The sequence below is a fragment of the Epinephelus lanceolatus genome, chromosome 6 (genome assembly GCF_041903045.1).
Source record: "Epinephelus lanceolatus isolate andai-2023 chromosome 6, ASM4190304v1, whole genome shotgun sequence".
Lineage (NCBI taxonomy): Eukaryota > Metazoa > Chordata > Actinopteri > Perciformes > Serranidae > Epinephelus > Epinephelus lanceolatus.
In genome coordinates this window covers 2,665,403-2,685,858 of record NC_135739.1, presented here as the reverse complement: position 1 = coordinate 2,685,858, position 20,456 = coordinate 2,665,403, and the positions used below count along the sequence as shown (strand labels likewise).

The 20,456-nt window shown below is 41.8% G+C and overlaps 1 protein-coding gene across 2 annotated transcripts in view; it reads right to left on the bottom strand.

Annotated features, from left to right (window-relative positions):
• Nucleotides 1-20,456, bottom strand: part of ddr2a (discoidin domain receptor tyrosine kinase 2a) — a 59,983-nt gene that overhangs the window by 6,132 nt on the left and 33,395 nt on the right. The window contains exons 3-12 of one of the 2 annotated variants that reach the window (XM_033622857.2): nucleotides 11,710-11,812; nucleotides 10,917-11,148; nucleotides 9,143-9,290; nucleotides 6,637-6,739; nucleotides 5,937-6,120; nucleotides 5,602-5,842; nucleotides 5,359-5,424; nucleotides 1,676-1,812; nucleotides 1,375-1,585; nucleotides 1,058-1,290 (exon numbers count right to left, since the gene is read on the bottom strand). In XM_033622857.2, the coding sequence (XP_033478748.2) occupies nucleotides 1,058-1,290; nucleotides 1,375-1,585; nucleotides 1,676-1,812; nucleotides 5,359-5,424; nucleotides 5,602-5,842; nucleotides 5,937-6,120; nucleotides 6,637-6,739; nucleotides 9,143-9,290; nucleotides 10,917-11,148; nucleotides 11,710-11,812 (1,658 nt within the window). The remainder of the gene's footprint in view (nucleotides 1-1,057; nucleotides 1,291-1,374; nucleotides 1,586-1,675; nucleotides 1,813-5,358; nucleotides 5,425-5,601; nucleotides 5,843-5,936; nucleotides 6,121-6,636; nucleotides 6,740-9,142; nucleotides 9,291-10,916; nucleotides 11,149-11,709; nucleotides 11,813-20,456) is intronic. The other variant, XM_033622859.2, reaches the window with a different exon arrangement.

The following is a 20,456-nucleotide window of genomic DNA, read 5'->3' as shown; positions in this document are numbered from 1 at the left end:
GTTTTTAGTGCGAGCTAAATTATCACCAGAGGTCTCTTCCTCTCCAAAACAAACAGACCAAGTGATTTAAACCAGTAAAATTTTGAATAAAACATTTTCATGTTACAAATCAGTGTTCTTCTGACGCTGTTCAGCTCATTGCGGGGGCCTATATAGAGCCAGTGTTTGGTTTGTCCGTTCTGGGCTACTGTAGACACATGCCGGTGCAACTGTTTATCGTCACGTTTCCAGCTGAACGATGCACCCTTCATTAAGGTGTAGGCTATAAATACAGCTGGAAGCTCTGGGACAAACTTCCCTCTCTGTGGTGGATGAAATAAAGTGTCCTAATTTTTCTTTACCATGGAGAAAAATAAAACGTACTCCCATTTTATGTGCTTCATACGCATTTAAATCACTTATATTGGACTTGTCATCCATGTGCTACTATTTACCTGGATTTTTCTATGTTAAACTTTTGTCACTAAAATAAATCAATCAATAAATAAACAGGACTAATACATAAATAATGAGGCTAAGTAAATAAATATATCAACAAATAAATAAATAAATATCACACATGAAGCTTATTTGGTGTCATTTCTCTTTTTCTTTTGGAAACATCTTCATGTTTTTTCACTCTGATGTTTATGAGCTACTCAGTTCCTGCAACTCTTTGCAGTAAAATAAACACGACAACCATTGTTCTATAGAGAAGGATATATTTGACCTTAAATACAATCGAAGCATTTCGGTTGTTAACGTCTGTAAGACAATATTTAATGTCAATCGTGTGTCGCGTGGAACTTCGAAATGTCTTCCATGACGAACACAAACATGGAGGGAGAGGGTGCACGGGGTGGTTTGGGAACAGATTCGCTCCCTGTGTAGATATAAATATCTCATTCTTACAAAACGAAAACATGATGATTCTTGTTTTCAGGTGATTGTACACAAAAGAAAATATAATTATAATATTCCGTTTCTGCCAATATGCCCCCTAACTCCTGCACACTGGACCTTCAGGATCATGTGAAAGTGTAAGAAAAGCTGCAGACGAATGGCAACGAGCACACACCTCTCCAAACTGTCCCTCTCCCAGCTTCTCTTTGAACGTGAGCAGCTTTCGTGGGAACTCCTCCACTGCCACATCCTTCCCCGACAGCAGGTCCATGGTCAGTGCAGGGATGGCGTACGTGTTGCCTCCGGTCACGCCTTGCAGGTTTACAATGTCTGCCTCTGCGTAGTGTGGAGCGCCATCCTGGACTGCGGTAGTGGTGGTGGATTTGGAGGCTGCGGTGCTCGTAGAAGCTGGAACACAATATGGAAACATGTCACTTTGAACATGAATAACCACGGATGTTTATTTGTATGCAGATGTGTGTGTTCACCTACCAGGCTCCTCTGAGCTCTGAGCGAACTCCGGCAGCTTGCATATGATGCGCGACGGCTCCTGATAGTCTGGGCCGAGGGGAAAGATGCGCTCGTAGGTGGAATTAGACTCCTGCTCGCTGGCTGTGCTCGACTGGTTGTGGTTGTAGGCGAACGTCTCGCTCTGTATTGACAAACTAGCAGTTAGTTCATCGTCCAGCATCCGGCGAGAGGCCTAAAATAAAGGACGCGGGGGTGAAGGAACAGATCTGACCAACTCCCGAAAGAAGGAAACTCTCAATGTCAACAGCAGAGGTGAGCTCACCTTCTCCAACATCTTCTGCCACACCTGCCTCCACAAGATGATGACGATGATGACCACCAGGATGAAGATGATGGCCACCAAACAGCCAATCAGAATCCGGGTGTTGCTGTCATCGACTTTGTGGGTAGGGTCGTCCTCTGGAGAGGGAACAGGGAGACACACCTTTTTAACACGGAGACAGCACCATACTGTATTTAAGTATTTGCTGATCCAGTAACTGAACTTAGTGATCGCTTTGATTTCATAATAATAATAATAATAACAATAAACTGTATTCATCCAGCACCTTTTAAAACACAGTTACAAAGTGCTTTACAAAACTGAATAAAAGACAAAGCAAATAAGATGAAGGCGATAAAAACAGAAAACACAAAACAGAGTGAAACACACAATAATACAGCAGTTCAAATAACCGAGAGGCAGTTTTAAATAAGTAGAATTTCTGAAGTGATTTAAAAGATGACACTGAGTTTGCAGCCCTGATCTCCTCCAGCAGGTCATCCCAAAGTCAAGAGCTCTGACTGCAAAGACTTTATCACCTCTGTGAATGAATCTAGACCTCTGAACAACAAGACGCGATGCATCTGAGGATTTCAGGGTGCCAGAGGGAACATAGAGTGATACAAGATCTGTCATATAACTTGGAGCGAGGCCTCTCAGGGCTTTGTAAGTAAGTATGTTTGTTGGAAAGGACTGATCTTATGCTGGAGATATTTCCGAGAAGGTGGAGGCTTGATTGAACTACCGAACTTACATGTTTGTCTAAACTGATCAAAAATGACACCAAAGTTTCTGCAGTGTGAAATTATTGAGCCACTGTCTGATATTTGAACCTGTTCTTGTCGTGTGATCAATATCTCTGTCTTGTCAGCATTAAGCTGCAGGAAATTTTGTCACATCCACTTGTGAATGTCACAAAGGCAATGTAGCAGGTTAACCATGTTTTGACATGGAAACAATAATAATAGTTAACATTTAAAGGATTTTTGTAAATGTGCTGCAAAAGCAGAATAATCCTGTCACTACTTGTGTAACTAGCGAAGTTAAAAATAGCCTCATTCCATTGAGGCGTCCCAAATTACAGAACCTGACACACCTGAATGGAAAAGAGCCAAGTCATTAATGTTATTAGTTCTACCTGTGCTTTTCCTGCTGTGACAAGCTGAGAGAAACCTCCTTTAAAGCGATTATCAGGAGCGTGGGACTGTTAGAGTAAATCAACCTTTTTATCTTTTTCTTTCACTCTCTTGTTTCTTGAAGCAGCAGAGACAGCAATGCAACTTCAGCCTCTCACATGACATCACAGGTATAACCGTGAGCACATAGACCAGACTTAATAAAGAAAAGCCAAACATCACTTCCACCCTCTCAGACCAATGTTGAAGGCCAAGTGGAAAGTGTGAAGAGCTGTTTCCCGCGTAGGTTCAGTGTTTTGAATGTTGACAGGAACGTGACAGTGTTATTTTACAGATCCTGACCGTCTCACTGATTTCTTGATTTTGTGATCTAAATGTGAAAAACAGGAGGCCAGGCAATCCTCTCTTTACAGCCTAACTAAAACCCAGAGTTTTGGCTGGAAATGTAATAAATGGTTTCAACCAGTAGAGGGCAGTCACCACGCATATTTAGAACAGGGTGTCCACAGGTTAAGACTTCAATTTAAGACTTTTTAATACCACTTTAAATGAAATTTAGACCAAACTTGTGATGGAAATACACATCAAAATTCAAAATGTACTCCTTCCAAGTACACACACTGCATGAATGAACAGTAAAAATGAGCCTGACGATACTCTCTGTGCTTAACGCTTTGCACCTGCGATTCCACCGCCCTGATCCCCATTTTACCACGTTTGAAACACCTTCGACACACAGCTCAGATTGCTTTGCAAACATTTCAAAGCACTGGCTTTAGTCACCACAGGTTTTTCCATAGCTTGCAAGGTCCTAGTTTAACAATGCAGACTCACTGCGTGATCTAAGGGCATCGAGGGGGCAAAAATAGTGGCATTGCGCACACACAGGTCGAAGTCTGGTACCCCGTCAAATAGTGTTTCCCTCCTGTTAAAATGATGTTTCCTAAAGATGCAATAACAAAAATTACATCGGTGATGTGACTAAAATACATTTAAAACCCATTTAATCTCAATTTGAGACAATACTTTTTAAGGTCTTTTATTTGTAAAGGTATTTTAAGACTCTTTAAGGACCCGTGGTCACCCTGTATAACACAATATGTAGAATCCAAAGACTTTGTCTAGGTTTGAACCTGGATCCACCAACAACACTAGATACACTTATACATTGTTCTTCAGCTGTAAAAAGGTGGTTTGAGGGTTTAGTTACACTTCAAGGAATTAAGGAATTTGTGTATGTTCCATGTACTCTTAGTTTAGCCCTCTACCTCATCCCTAATCTTAACATTTTATTGTGGTAATGTAGATGTATATTCCAGCACTTTTAAGGTCTGAAATTGGCACATTCTCTTACTGTGTTTTTTTGTTTTTATGCTGTCTTCCTGCAGAAAGAATTTCATCTTGTGGGACAGAAAAAGACCCGAACTGAAATGTTCTCTTACTGCTGATACGCTGACGGCATTTTTATGATGACATCACATCCATTTTTATTCACGTCTGCGAGGTAACTTTGTCAAATGCTCAGAAAAGGTTCTTGACAACAAAAGTTGACATATTGTTATTTGTTATTCGTCATTCATGTCCAGCCTGGTCTCGCTCCCAGGGTGTCAAAATACGCCACTTGGGGAATTTCTAGACAGCGTCATTATTGTGACGTGAGGCGTGTGTGTGTGTGAGACCCTCCAGGCTTTCCACTATCCAGTATAAACCCATTGCTTTATATTACACGCCCAGAGCATCGGACGTAGTTTAAAGAGTGTGAAAGTCGACTGAGGGTAGGCGGGAGAGGAGGTGGATGGGTCTGACAAACACAGGACTTGGACCCAGGAGACCGATGGTTGGGACCATCAAACAACATGAGTTGCAGCGTTTGTGCCACTCAAAGCTGACATCCACAATATTTTCCTAAATAAAATTAAGTAGTATTGTTGCCTAAATTGAACCACTGACCCCTTCTGCATCAGGATACAATGCAAAGTGCTGCTCCAGGCGTCATTTTCTTTTCATGTTTTTTTGGCCCACTTGCCCAGCGTTTTTCAGGGACAATGTTCACAACGAACAGCGACCAGTAAGTCGGTCGGTAAGTAAGTAAGTATGAAGTGGAAATAAGAGGTGTAAGACTTCACAGGGGTTACCATGGTTACGCATTCGCAGCTTGCGAGGAGACTCTCAGGAAGTGGCGAGGCAATAGAGCTCAGTGCAAATGGCTTCTCCAGGCATCATTTTAGGAACACTGGGACCTCCGCCCAAGCAGCAAAACACGACAAGTAGGGATGAGGTCACATCGGCATGCCACAGTATCATTATTATTATTATTATTATTATTATTATTAAATGTGCAGGTCTTAATCAAGTGTGTGGAGCGCTGGTGGACTCAAAAAAAAAAAAAACCTTCTCGGACGCTTCTACGGCAGATTAAACATGATGCAGTGCCTCATAGGTCGTTATACGTGCTAGAATTTACTGTGTGCTGGAGCCATCTTTGATTTTTTTCACCTGCCCATCAGACAGCTGCCAGTCCGCCACTGGTGTGGAGTGATCACTAACCTGGTTGTATGTTGGGTGGTATTCCTGTCTTGGGTGGAGCCAGTGTTGTGTTGTACATGGCTGTATCTGAAAGGTCAGACGGCACAGAGCTGGTCAGAAATTTAAGAGACTTTAATAGTTACTTTCTATTCCAAAGTCATACACCACTTTTATACAGAACTTCCAAATACGTGCAGAAGTATATGAATCTTAAAGTGTTAAAACTAGACAGATATACCACACACACAGTTCTTCGGTCTGTACCTGACTGGAAGGTGATCTCGCTGAACAACATCCAGGCATCAGCAAAGTAGAACTGGCACTTGATGGCACTGGCCATGTGATTGGCCAGGTTGACGGTGACGAAACGGGCGCTGGGATTCTTCTCGTCCTCCACGGGGCTGAAGGTGAGCGGCGTGGCCTCCCAGTCTGCCTCAGAGCGGAAGTAACACACCACCTGGCGGAAGGCCTTGACACGCCGTGAGTACATGTTGTTGCAGTGGACCTAGACACACACACAGACACATCGGGAGACTTTTAAAGCTCATGAGAGACGTAAAAAACACGACACTATGAGCTGTAATTATCAGGAGCCTCACCTTCATGGTGGTGAAGTTACGTATGCGGTCAAACTCAAACATGATTTCAACGTATCCACTGGGGAAGCTCTCGTTAGTCCAGCCCACATAATCGTACCCAGGCCACACATTATAGACGTGACTGTGTGTAAAATCATCCAGGCCACACACTCCATCCGTCAGCTGGCCCAAACCCTCCGTCATACTGAGAAACAAAGAAGAGGAACATTCTTTAAATTCAAAGTAAGCACTTCTGTTAAAAGCAGTTTTTACAGTGCAGCTAATCAACACTAGGTGGCAGCATTGTAAAACCAATTCTGTCTCCTGCTGTTGGCTGTGACATCGTAATAAAGGCCATTTTCTTTTCCCCCTGCACTGTCGCCTCCACTGTCTGTGTCATGGAGGACATTATTCACCATCCAAACACGACTGTCAACAACAGACTGATTGGTTCATTCCGGGTTCTAAACTTTGTAAGCACGGTTGACTCAGTCATTCCCATGAGGTATTGCCTAACTAAGTAAACCACCATGACCCACTCACCACCGCCTGTCTCTTTGCTCTCACCATGGTGACGGGGCAACAACAAGGTGAGGGGGAAAAAGCACAGATGAAGGATAAGAGCGATGATGAAGCATTGTAGTGGTGTGTGGAAAAAGAGAGGAGGGGGGAATTAAGGACAAACAGAAACACACACACATACATACACACACACACACACCTGTGGATGACAGCTCCGTCGTAGACAGAGTCGTTGAGATACGCAGGGTAAGAAGGCAAGTTCATCTGTTCTCCTGCTGGAGCGTTGTACGACACGAGACCATCTGTGAAGCAAAGGCAGTTGTTCATTCATACATATATACAATAATAACTCAATAACTCAAAACATTTTCTGTGAGTCCATCGTGCCAGGCTCATGCTGTGCAGAGCGGCATGGCTCAAAACCACAGGAGTCTGTTTCAAAATTGTAGTTGATATTTTTAAGATGCCTACAGCGACCCAACATGCCAAGTTGAATTACAGAGAAATATTTACTAAATAATGTACCAGTCATGGGTGGAATTTTCCATCATATGAAATACAAAAAAAGAAATGTGATATTAGATTTCTTAAATGAAGCGCTGGAACAAGTCTGAGCACAATATACAGTATATGTGATGTTATGAAGAAATGTTATTTGATATAAATGTTATTGATGTCCTTATTAACAGCAAGAAAGCACAAGAAATCTACAATATGAATGAAACTGCACTGTAACGCTTTAAAACCTGAGCAAAGTTTCTTTTAAAAACATGGGAAGAATGCGATGAGCAACATGAGAGGAAGACATGATCAAAAAAAAATTGCAATAAATTTGTAAAGAGAAAATTAAAAACAAAGAAATTAGTTGGAAAAAAAAGAAAGCAAAAATCAAACAAGGAAATGACCTTAAAAGACTGCTTAAAAATTATAATAATTCTGTAACATAATTTTTATAATCAAATAAATAAATAATATATAATAAATATTAAATAATATTCAATAAATTTTAAAATAATTTTCTGAATCTTGTTTTTTTTTGCAATTTGTGGGACATTTCTTCAATCAAATCACACCAACTTGCCGTCAGGATTCAAATGTTTAAATATTTGCAAAAGGTGCCTGAGAGTAAAAAAAGTGATGTTGCTCTAGGTTTCAAAGGGTTAAGTGGCACCAGTGGTGCTATGACGCTCTTAAAACTGCCATTGTTTGCTTGTTTTTATTTTGTCTCTTTTTCCTCTTCTGCTGCTTAGATTAGATCACAAATTTCACCAGATTTCCAAACTCAACATTTGACATTTCAGCACGTCATGCATTTTCAAGGGAAACGTGAAGAAATATTGTACATTTATTAGGCTAAACAATTTTGTTAACAGGACCTGTGAAACCTACCTGACAAACCCTCGAAATATATTGAACTTTTCAAAAACCTTCTCTTTGTGCTCAAATAGTCTAAATCAGCGTTAAATTTAAAAGGGAACTATACGCCCATTTTCAGAATTCATACATGTTACTCCTATGGTCTAACACATATTAGCAAACTTGAATAATTCTCTCCCAAATCCAAAAACTAGAGTGCTAAAACTCAAAGTCTGTTATCACCTTCATATCCCTCGTCTCTAAAGTTTTTGGTTAGATGCCTTAAATAAGGTCTGTGTTTAACACAAGCTTAAAAGACTTTCACGTTTTGCTCTACAACATAAAAAGCGTCAGTAAATACCCCACTCGAGAACTTTGCTGCTTCTATTGTCTTAAAAAAGGTGGTTGCTAACAACTGGCTAAATGAGAGTGTCATCACGCCTAATATGGCTTTGCAGCCTTGTTGCGGTGGTGACGTTGAGATCATGGGACTGAAGTGTAGCTGGTTTAAAGCTTAATGTTAGCTTTTCACTTCTGGTGATTGCATTTACGCTTCAAAAATCATAAAAGTGGTGTTAATTTGTGAAGATCAACAAGATAATTGAAGATTATCTTGCTGATCAAAACATTTAAGTATTATGTTTTTCTTAAAAACAGATTATTTTCTGCAATTATCCAAAATCCAGTGGAAAAATCCCATTGGCTTTTTGTCAAGGGAACCAGAACAACAATAACTTCCGGGTTGGCCTCCAAATAAACGTCCTCCTCACAGGACTCTAAAGAATAAAGCTCAGTTGGGTATAGAAAAAGAAAACAAACATTTTGTGGGTCCATATAATCGGTCTCTAATTTGAGAGTTTGAGACTTCTCTGTTTTCTAAGAGAGAATAGCTCGTGTTCAAACATATCAAGCTTTTGTAGGCGTGGAAATAACACCGTGGAGTTCTTAAGGAGGTCTACTTGATGCATGGCATGTACAAGATCATTTAAGATAAGTATGTGTGCACAAAATGCACATGATTTGGATCAGAGGAATGTTGTAAAATTTGAGGTCAAAGTGAAAATATAAAAGGAAAGTACAGCTCCCTGGATGGAAGCAGCAATTAACACTCACCAAATGCACACATATTAGTTATTAAATATTTAGCCACTGATATGATTTATTGTAGTGTACATCATTGTAAACAGCTGTGTCCTGCTTGTATAAAAAGGTGAATCAGCTGATCCTCTCTATCTTTATGAGCTCAAAGATAAGGTGGTGCCTCAGCTCAGCTCATCTTTGCTCTTGTCAGCCCTCACATATCATATCTTGTCTTTTTTTTCCTTTTCCACCTCAGCCACCCGTCTTACCGAGCCATTCACAGCCGTAGAGCTCCACTCTCATGCAGACGTTCATGGAGTGGTCTGTGACGGGCATGAAGCGGACGAAGCGAGCGATGATGGGCGGCTCGAGGTCCTTCAGTACAATGTCATAGGCGTTCCTGTTTCCTTCAATCACCTGCAGGTAATAGTAATAATAATAATAATAATAATAAGAAGAAGAATCAATTCATTCGGCATAGTGCATTTTAGACCAAAAACAAAAGTCACAAGATAAAGAGTCAAAGAAAGGACCATAAACCTAGAAAAAAATACAGGCAACTGAGGAGCCTAAAAGAAACACATCAAGAACGGGCACTAGACATCTCAGGGTGGGACAAAGGCCATTTTGAAAAGACAAGTCTTCAGTTGATCATAAAAGGTTTCGAAGGAGACAGCAGACAGTATATCTAATGGAAAAGAGTCCCTGAGCGTTCCAGTATTTCTCAGTACAGGTTAGTGATTTAATATGATGATCAAAATGCAAAGTCTGATCAAAAATAATGACAAGATGTCTTAAACTTAACCGTTTGGCTGAGGAAAGGGACCTAATACTGTGGACTATACTATCTTAAACAATTATCAGAACCTTCTTCTTATCTGTGTCAATCTGTACGAAGTTGTTAGACATCCAGTTCTTAAAGGCAATCAAACTGTTGTGCAAAATTGCTAATGACGTGCCCTAGTGGAAGCATATATATGGCAAATAGCATAGGACCCAAGATGGAACCCTGAGGTACACCACAGGAAAGAGCTGCAGTATCAGACCAGGAGAGACCAAGCAACACACATTTACATCACATTAGAGAAAATCGATTTATTGTGTTAGTCCAACTAAAACCAGACCCGTAAAACACATGTAAACATGTTAGTCCGACTGAAATCGTACTAAATCGAATTTCTCAAAGTCAGACTAATGCACCCAGATAATACGATTGGGAGTCAAATTCCTCCTGCATGTATACAGTCAATCAGACCCAAACTGGCCGAGGCGCTCTGAGCATGCTCCACAGTTTCCGCCCCGGGCTTTGACCCGGAAGTCCAATGGCATTAAATGTGTAAGAGAAGAAGAAGCCAGTAACAACATGGAGAAATCTACATCCAGAGCCGTGACTTTTTGGACGGACCAAATGTACAGAGCTGTAAAGTTGTCCACCATGGTAGCAGTTAGCTGCTAGCTAACCGTAGCTAACGTGTTTGTCCATTGTTTGGTCTGTGACGTAATAGGTCAACAGGAAAAAGGTCCAATACTAACAAGCTGAAAGGGGGCATATCTCCACCTATCGTAGAGGAGTCGCACATACTTGGCTCAATAAATGGATTCCCCTCCCGTGCTTGTATACTGGGACAAGGACAGCAGTCCAATTAAATGGCCCAGTTAAGCTGTAACTGTGATTAAGTAAACTGTGCATGTAAATGTACTGAGGATATGAGAGGACAACCAGTTCAGGGCACTCCCAGAGACAAACAAACCTTGACCTCATGAAGAAGCTCAATAATGACTTCCCTCTATCATTTATAGATAACAAAGAATTAATGAATCAGTCCTATACTATCTCTATTACAACCATAAACACAGTCATAGCACATATTAACAATGACAGGCTGTAAAAGCATGAACTGAAGACAGGTGATGAGTATCAGTACACGAGGCATCTTTATCAGAGGTTTGTTATAAACTAAAGATTATACAGTGACATCCAAGCCAAGAAAACCTGGGTTACACCACAGACAGTGTAAAGTGCTGTCTGATAGGTCGACGTACCTGCTTGCCCTGCCTGTTTCTCCACGAGATCCAGCGGCTTCCATCGCGACTGTACTTAATCTTGTACATCTGGGCGAACTCATTACCGATGCCTCCCGCGTGGCGACCCTGGGTGCCTACAAGGGTGATGAAGTGGAGCGAGCGCAGGTCAATCTGGAGAAACTCCTTCAGGCTGTCTGGCTCCACTGTTATCTCTGGACACCACGCGCCATCGCCCTCCTCAAAGTCCAGCCTGGGAGAGACACACAGCGAGAGGAAAGGAGGTTGAGGGAGAGGATGAAATAACGTCGGTAGATGTTCATATTAGAATTACAGCAGGAAAGAGGAAGAGAGAGAGGGGGAAGAAAAACTAGGACAGGATGGAGAGGAAAAGGTGAGAGGAAAGTTAAAGTGAGTGCGGTGGTGGATTTCAGTTCTTAGAGCATGTTGTAAAAACATCTCGGTGGAAGCCTGCGTCGTAAATTCATCTTAAAGTGTTAATTTTGGGCGAGGGGCTGGCAGCAGCGAGGGGGAGCAAGGCGAGACTGAAAACACAGCCGAGGATGGATGGGAAAGTGTATTACATCATTATCCTGATGCTTACTGAAGGCCACCCAAGTGTTTCTGCACACACATTCACACAAAAGCCTCCTTAATCATGTGGCTGTAAGCAGAACTGATACCCCAGTTTGTGGCTTACTGCAAATAAACAGGCACCTTGCAGGATAACCCGCCCACACACACACACTCATTATCAGGGTAAACATACTATGAAGCATGTGTGTGAGTGTGTGTCTGTGAATGAAAGACCTACCTGCCATATCTAGCAGCGGTGGATTCGGACCACTGGCTGGAGGCAGAGATGTCCTCGTCCTGTATCTGCCCTCCTGACATGCCCAGAGGATACCGACACACACCTGAGACACAACAACATGTCGGATTAAAACACCAGAAGAAATGCACAGCTGAGCGGATGAATATGGAAGCTGTGATGAAGGGCAACACATGAACACATCACTCAGAGAAAAACAAAACGAATCTGGATGAGAATGATCCAGATGTGTTGCTCTCCAGGATCAGATCATCCATTTTACTTCTGCTCTAGTTTTTCAAAGACACACTGGATTGAATCAGCCTGATCCACATACAAACTTTTTAAGATCACCAAATCTGGATAACTAGTGTTTTAATGGAACGACACATCACAATGTAGGCAGTCTGCCAACAAACACACCTATCATTGTAGGTAACTTTAAATATTTTTTTGTTTGATATTGACAGCTATGTGGGGATTATTTTATGTTTTTTTTTTTTTTTAATTTTCAAATTAACATATACAGAGTACTAATAAAGGAAACACAGAACCAATAAGGATGAAAAAACAACCCCACCCACCCATCAACACAAGAACAAAGAAAGCCAGGCCCGACAAAGGGAATCCAAAAGGGAGGAAAAAGAGACAAAAAACTGAAAATGATGACATGAATTCACTTGTGTGACATAAGTAGGGCAGTATAGCATGTTTCATTACAATTTTTCAGCTTCCATATTTGGCACAAAAGATAAAAATGGTTGCCAAAGTGTAAAAAATAATAATACATAACATCCTTAATCCAGTGTCCACATGTTGGAGGTGAAGAGTCCTTCCATTTACACAGGATGAGCCTTCTCAGCCACGTCCACTTGAGCTCTATATGTATATATATATATATATATATATTTGACCAATTATAAAGTTTTATTACATTTTGCTCTTAAAATCCATCCTGAATCCACCCCTCTGCCTGGCTCAGGATAATCCAGATTTTTTGGATCATCTTCCAATCCTTTAAAATGTTTTGAACTACACATACTGAAAGTTTGATCCAAATCAAAACCAAGACTGGATCACATGGTCTAATTCTAATCCTTTCTTTCTTTTGAACAACTCATTTTCAAGATTTCATCTAATCCTAGAGATTACCTCTGAACAGCTGGACCCTGATGTTTCTTTGGCCACCCTCATCCTGCATTTTACCAAGAGAGGGAAGTCACTAATTACATGAGCTGTTGCAAATGAGTAGCTTTTTTGTTTAGCAGTGTTTTTTTCGGTCCAATCTGAAGCAGTAATTCTATTCTAATTTACTGTTAGTCCATTTTTGATTGTAGTTTTGGACTAGATAGACCATGGCACATTCAGGAAGATATAATATTTATTTTTTTCCATCTTTTTCTTAGTAAGCAACTTGTGAGAATGATTTCACATAAAGGAAAGATGGTTATCAGTTTGGTAGACGTCAGGTTCTGTAAATGTCCTCTAGTTATTATTGTGCCCAAATTTCACTGCCTGCGCTACATCTGGATATTTTACTCTATTTCATTTTTCTCTTTTTTTATATAATGCTTGAAATAATGTTCAGAAGTTGGCTGTAATATGGGCCTGTTGCAGAAAGTATTATTATTTTTGATAAGTTGTTTTGTTAGTTATTCAAGGGCACTCAGACAGCATCAAACAACGTCAAAATACGTCCACTAAAAGTGCATTTTTTTCACACAGATAGGCTCGGATTGTTAGTATAATTATCTGACAACATAACGGAAAGGAGAAATGAACGTCTGTGTTTACCTTTAGCTGGATTCAGACATGTTCCTCTGCCTGTTGCTACTCCCTCTCTCTCCTCGTCCGACTCTGTGTCCGTGTACTCCGTGTTCAAATAAATACAGGCGGTCGTCAAATTCAAATGGCTCATCCACATCCAGTTGGTCAAAATTGGGTAAAAATTCGGACAGTTTTGTTGTGGCAAGTCAAAACACTCACTCAGAGTGAAAGTCTGGCTCTGAAATCTCACGTCTTGCGAGATTTGAGTTGTTGCAGGAAGTTACCGCTAGAGTGACCTTACAAACGCAAGGAGTTACTCTGTTTGGAGTAGTCATGGCTGAATTTTTACTCGATTTTGACCAACTGGATCTGGATGAGCCATTTGAATTTGATGAGCGCCAAATTTATTTGAACACGGAGTACACGGACACAGAGCTCATTGAAATTGAAGAGCGGACGAGGAGAGAGAGGGAGCAGCAACAGGCAGAGGAACATGTCCAAATCCAGCTAAAGGTAAACACACACATTCATTTCTCCTTTCCGTTATGTTTTCGGATAATTATACTAACAATCCGAGCCTATCTGTGTGAAAAAAATGCACTTTTAGTGGACGTATTTTGACGTTGTTTGACGCTGTCTGAGTGCCCTATTATTTAATATAGCGCGCTCACGGGCTGCAGGCAGGTCAGCCCTAGCTTCATACTGGAGAAATGTCACATATTGAACATCCTATCACTCATTTAGACAAAAGAAGATCTGAAAATAGGGCCCAGGTTGAAAAAACATTAGTTCCCCTTTAAGTGTTGCATGACTTGCATGGGGGATCTTTCTTTACATTTACTGAAGTAAGTAAAGTAAGTAAAGTTCTCTTACTTCTACTTACTCATGTCTGTAACAATGCCTCTGTTTAAACAGGATATTCTTTCCACCCCTGGTATTTAAAGCTACCTGGATTATCACCCTCTGAAACACGCAGCTCCCCTCACTCCTCTCAGACCAACCACAGGGCTGGTCGGCGTTGAACATTTGAAACTGTACTCAAACATTCACCAGACGCTCACAGACATTTCTAAGACAGAACTACTTAATCCCCAGCTTCTGTCAAGAAACCTGCAAAAAGTGATGGATAGTGCTGGATGTCGGGGTGGGGTGTGGTAATGTGAGAGGACTGAACACACACATACACACACCCACACAACTACACACTCCTTGCACTCAAATTGTGGTTGCTTTATTGAAATAATAAGCTGGATCCATTTAGTGTCTCTGCCAGTCCAAACAGTGCTGGTATCAAGCACATGTACAGGAGTTGGTTACTGTGTGTGTGTGTGTGTGTGTGTGTGTGTGTGTGTGTGTGGTAAAGCTGGCAGGTCTCAGCCCATCACGCCCCCACTGTGTGGTCAATAGAAGCAATATGCCCTCTGTTTCCTGTTTTCCCGTCCACCCCCTCATGTCTCCTCTCTGTCCTCCTGTGTGGTCTCTCCCCTCTCTCTCTTTTCTTCTGTCCCCCCTTCAGTGGCGAGAGGTGATAAAAGTTAACAGCATGATTTAGAAAGTCTTCATCTCATTTAGGCCCAGCTGGCTAGCGGCTAACTGAGCATGACACAGCCAACATGGTATCTATTAACTTTTACGAGGCTCTGAGTGAATCTACTGATTTCTGGGTGTTTCCAGGAGCAAAAATGAAAGGGCACTTTACCGTCGCACATTATCTACAGGGTTGGGCTGATGTTGTGTTTTTGGCCGAACACTGATAACTTCACCTAACAGGATATGACCGCAAGTTAGCCTCATTTATGGATGAAAGAGCCTTTGGAAAAACTTGATTCCTGTGCACGTGATAGCGTGGGGCTTTGAGTGGAGCTGGAGTCGGAAGTTAAAGGGAGACTGACCCCGTTCGCCTGGCCCCTTGTCTCACAGAAAAACCTTTGAGAAGATGCCAGCAACAGCAGAGCTCGAGGTTCAAGGCCTTCTCTGTCCCCCTCTCGCTCTTTCTTTCCTCCTTCTTCTCTCTTCCTCTTTTCTTGATCTCCTCCAAATATTTGCTTAAAAGTCAAGATGTGAAAATCCCCCGAAGGTTTGGGACCGATGACCTGATATGCCGCTCACATGTCTGTGCACACAAAACCAGGCGTAGATGCAACCACACGCACGCACGCAGGTTTTTCTACTTGGCAGTGACACAGTGACAGCTTGAAGGAGGCACAAACAAAAACTCTTCCAGATGTCCGCACTCGCCTCCTCTGTCCTTTCATCTTGTCCTCTCTAACCTTTGTTCCACGCTGCCCCCTTCACTGCAGCCCTCGTCACTTATCCCCAAATGTTTACACCCCTCCACTCCTGTTTCCCTCCTCGCACTGGATCGCCTCAGCTGTAAGCAGACCACATCAACAGAAAAAACTCTTCTCATATTCTCGGCATATTAGCGGTATCCTTGGCTGCATCATTACGAAACCATTTTAATGATAGGTGCGGCGCTCAGACTGCACGTATGATAGCTGTAGTAAAACACAAATCTTCAGAAACTGCTTCAAGAGAAACAGCAGAGATCTCCAATAAACGATTTCAAATCGAAACAGGGCAGGATAAGATGACAAGAAATGTCAACGTTTGAAAATGGAAAAGCTGGAATCATAATCGCTGGCTTGATGTTGTATCTGTCTTTGGTGCAGCCTGGTGCAGAGGGTCATGGGGTTTGAAGTGGCTGCCGTTCCTGAAGAGCAGCACATGAGTCTCATTCACAGAGAGGTACAGAGTGTAAACAGACATCAAGATGCAGCGCTGCGGACTCATTTTCAGGGGAAGTTGCTACAGACAGGTCGCTGTTGCTATAAGCTGCTAAATAACGTGATGTCATTGTGTCATGACGTCAGTATGAATACATAGTGACATTACTCAAATTGACTGGCCATCTCGGCAAAAAATATGATTTAGCATTTGTTAGAGTCTTTATTTTTTAAGATCAGAAATGGGGATGCACAATATTGGATTTTTTGCCCATAAGTCATTTCCTGTTTGCACCATCGCTTTGTAATGTAAATGTAATGTAAATTTCCCTACTGTGGGACAAATACAGGATTATCTCACCTCACCTCGCCTCACCTCACCTCTTCCCTTCCTAATTTTAGTGATCATCAAGTCTCTTCTATAGTGGAATTAACATCATGTTATGCATGCATACTCTTATCCTGATGGCCCACCAGCAGATGGAAACATGAAATACAATAGTTCTCAATGTATATAATTTTCATGCATTGCGCAAAATAAGAAAAAACACATTGGCCGACACTAATAGTTCATATTAAAGACACTATCGGCCAATATTGATGATGTGCTGCAATTGTGCATCCCTAATCAGAATTGTTTATTTGAAACACATCATAGCTTTGTTTTATTCTTTTTTTTGTCTCATTACATTATAAAATCTATGATAAAACCACACGTCAGCAGTTGTAGCCTTGCTGAAATTACTGGTTCTTGGTCTAAAGATGCACCACATGGACTAAATCCAAACTATACAGGCTAGTTAATAACATGTCGGGCAGGAAATCCAAAGAGTGGGATCATTTTGAGAAGGTGAAGGACGAACCCAAGGTGATATGTAAACTCATCTTCATTGGTCGACTACAAACATGACGTATCATCTGAAACATGGAAGTAGCTACATGCCCATTAGCCCACAGCGCCATTAACAGGCGGCTCGCTCAGTGTGTGACGTGCACTTGGAGATAAAATATAGGCCTATATTAATGAAGGTTCATTAGTACGGTTTGTATTTCTCTGTAATGTAGCACAGTGTTAACAATGTTACTGATACTATTCTTTCTCACACCTTCAACTCAAACCACCAAAATATATCATTTAATCCTTACATTCATATCAGAAACATGCAGGAGACTAGTCCACTGATGGACCCTGATGAGGACTGTTGGTCCACTGATGGACCCTGATGAGGACTGTTGGTCCACTAGGAACAGTCTTAGCCGGGGGCAGCCCTATAAATAACTGTAACCAGTTAAGTTCACTTAAAATTGATTCCACTAACACATAAAAGATGCATTTTGGAGAGGAAAGGGTAGACTGAGAAGTTCTAAATCTAGCAACAGAATTGCTAAACTGGCATCACTGTCAAGACAAAGAAAGAGATGACCGCAGTGCATCATCTTCTACGCCCACGGTCTCACACACTGAGATGACACATTGTCATAAAGACAAAAAGTACTCTTGGTAGAAACGCTGGGATGAGTGTGTTTATGGCATGTGGTATGAGCTGGTGGCATAAATTGTGTAATTTTTCTCTGAAGTCTTGCCAGGAAGATACGGTGACACACACACACAGACGATGCAACATCACTTTGGGAAAAACACTGAAAATTGCCTGGGACATAATTGATGAAAATAGGAGTCATTATCAGAGTCTTTAACCACATCCTCGAGAGAGTCAGAGAGACGGCTCTCAGTGTATATCGTGCCGGATGTGTGACCACTCTTCCAAATGTTGGTTTTTGCTGTGTTTATTTATCTACCCAACCCACTCAGAGGTGACCCTTGGGGTGAGCAATGGGGGCAGGCCAGTGTGTTCCTTTGGACGCACACACACACAGATCTAGCCCCCCTACTCACACATACATCAACACCACCCATCAGACTCAACGTTTGGCCACAGTATCTAAAAATATCAACCTAGAAAAAGGTGGAAAAATACCAGCCTTGTGTGGCGGAGGAAAGGAGAGAGAGATGAAGGAGTAATGGACCAAACCCTCTCTCTCTCACCTCTTGATTTTACCGCACCCTGACGACTGAAAGGCAGGTTTGTTCTGCAGTGTTTGCTGTCCAACCGCTGGCTCCAAACACACACACACACACACACACACACACACACACACACACACACACACACGCTCTGTAGTCATGCAAGTTGATGTTCACATCTGCTACATAATACCTGTCTGCTGAGGGAGGTTTTGGTCGTGTTGCTCATAAATGTATAGTCTGCTTTACTACATGTATTATCTACAGTGTGACCACGAGTGGAAATTACAGGATTAAAACTCAAGATCTTTTTGATTCAGTTGCTTTAAAGCTGCACTAATCAATATTTTTAAGTTAACAATTAATCGACTACATGTAATAAGAGAGGGGTTGCTTGTAGTGACAAACTCACAGAAACCTATCAAACATGAAAAAATGCTGGCATTGCAAACCATTACTTTTGTACCTTATTATGTAGCTGACACGGGGGCACAATCCCCGCTGAAAAAAGAAGTGACGTCTCTTTAAAAAAACATAGTTTTCTTTGTATCCTGGCAGGAAACGCAGCAATGTCTCAATAAAAAACAACAGCTATTTGTTGCACTATTTCAGCAGGAAACACAGTGATGTCTTGGTGAAAGACAACTGTTTTGCATCGCACTGTCCCAGCAGAAAACGTAGTGATGACTTGGTAAAAAAACAATCGCTTGTCGTCGCACTATCCTGGCAGAAAACAGAGATGGCTGTAAAAAAACAACCACTTTTTGTTGCACTATCCTGGCAGAATACGCAGCAATGACTCAGCAAAAGACAACTGCTTTCAATGGCACTAACCCCACTGGAAAAACAGTGACAGGTCACTAAAAAAAAAAAACTTTAGGTGCTTAACAAGCCGCATGAAAAGCAGCGAGGTGTCACTTAAACACAACTGGTGTTGTTGTTTGTTGGTCAGCTGCCTCAGTGACATGTCATCCACCAATCCCCCATCACCTGATACAAAGTCAGTTCAGATGCTACGTCACTTTAGTAATGTTGATATGATACGTGAGACACATGCAAATGTGTTCGGTGTAGGGTTGTCATGTGAACCAATACTTCGGTACCAAGTCGATGCCAACATGCAAAAAATACGTCGGTACCTGTTTTTTTTTCGTTACCGTACGTACCGGATACAACTTTGCCCTCAGCGGGCCGTGTTGATTCCTGTCAGAACTGACGGGGGCAGTATACGTGCGTCAGCCGGTGCCGAGGACGAGCGCCGAAGACGAACACCTGTTCTCCATCGTCTTTGCTAGAAACAATGGCTTCTACAAGTGCTAGAGCTTAGATCGGGCCCAAAAAATCCAGCCCGACCCCATCTGAGCCCGTGCATGTTCTGTCCGAGCCCGGCCCTTTAACAGTAATTATGAGCCCGAGCCAGGTTTAAACCCGACTTTTTTAAAGGATATGAACGTGGACATTGGAGGCTGACTCTCGTCTTTTTTTCCATGGCAAGCCTTTGTCATGTGCCTCTTAAGTGTCGAGGTCCCCGTCTTTTTGTTGTCATATACCAGCATCGCGCTGCACTTGGTACATTAGACGAAGCTGACACACACGTTGTCACCGTCGATCACTCACGTGCGCAGCCAGTGGCGCATGTGAGAATAAGAATTGTGAAAAGTCACTGGTATTGGTATCGACTACTGAAATTCTGGTATCGTGACAAGCCTAGTTCGGTGTTAGCAAAAATGTTCGTGGTTGGCAAAAACGTACAATGCCAACATTTCCTTCTGGCGAGTGGGCTGCTGTACTCCATTGTTGTGGTTTTACGGCCTGTGACTTTAATTTTCTGATTCACTCTCGCCAGCATTTAGCAGCTAAAGAGGCAGATATTTCACTCAGGAGCCACAAAAAAATAAATAAATAAAGGTAAATTAGCCCATCAACATTACTTGATCTTTATAAAGGTCTAAAGGAGCTTTCATTAATATGATTCATAACAAGGTGGCGACTCTGCAGTGGGCTCTTTATAATTATTTTGTACGTTAATTTTGCAGCACTGGTGGTGAAAGCAAAATAATCTGTCCACACTCTATTAAATCCTCTATATTTCTCCAAGACTTTTACTTTTCGGGATTTAGGATCCATAGCTAGCCTTGCTACAGAGACTCCAGGCTAACCACTGCTACTGAAGTTTAGTAAAACTTAGAGGAAAAGGCACCCGATTGTGGACATAAGGAGAATGTTTCTTC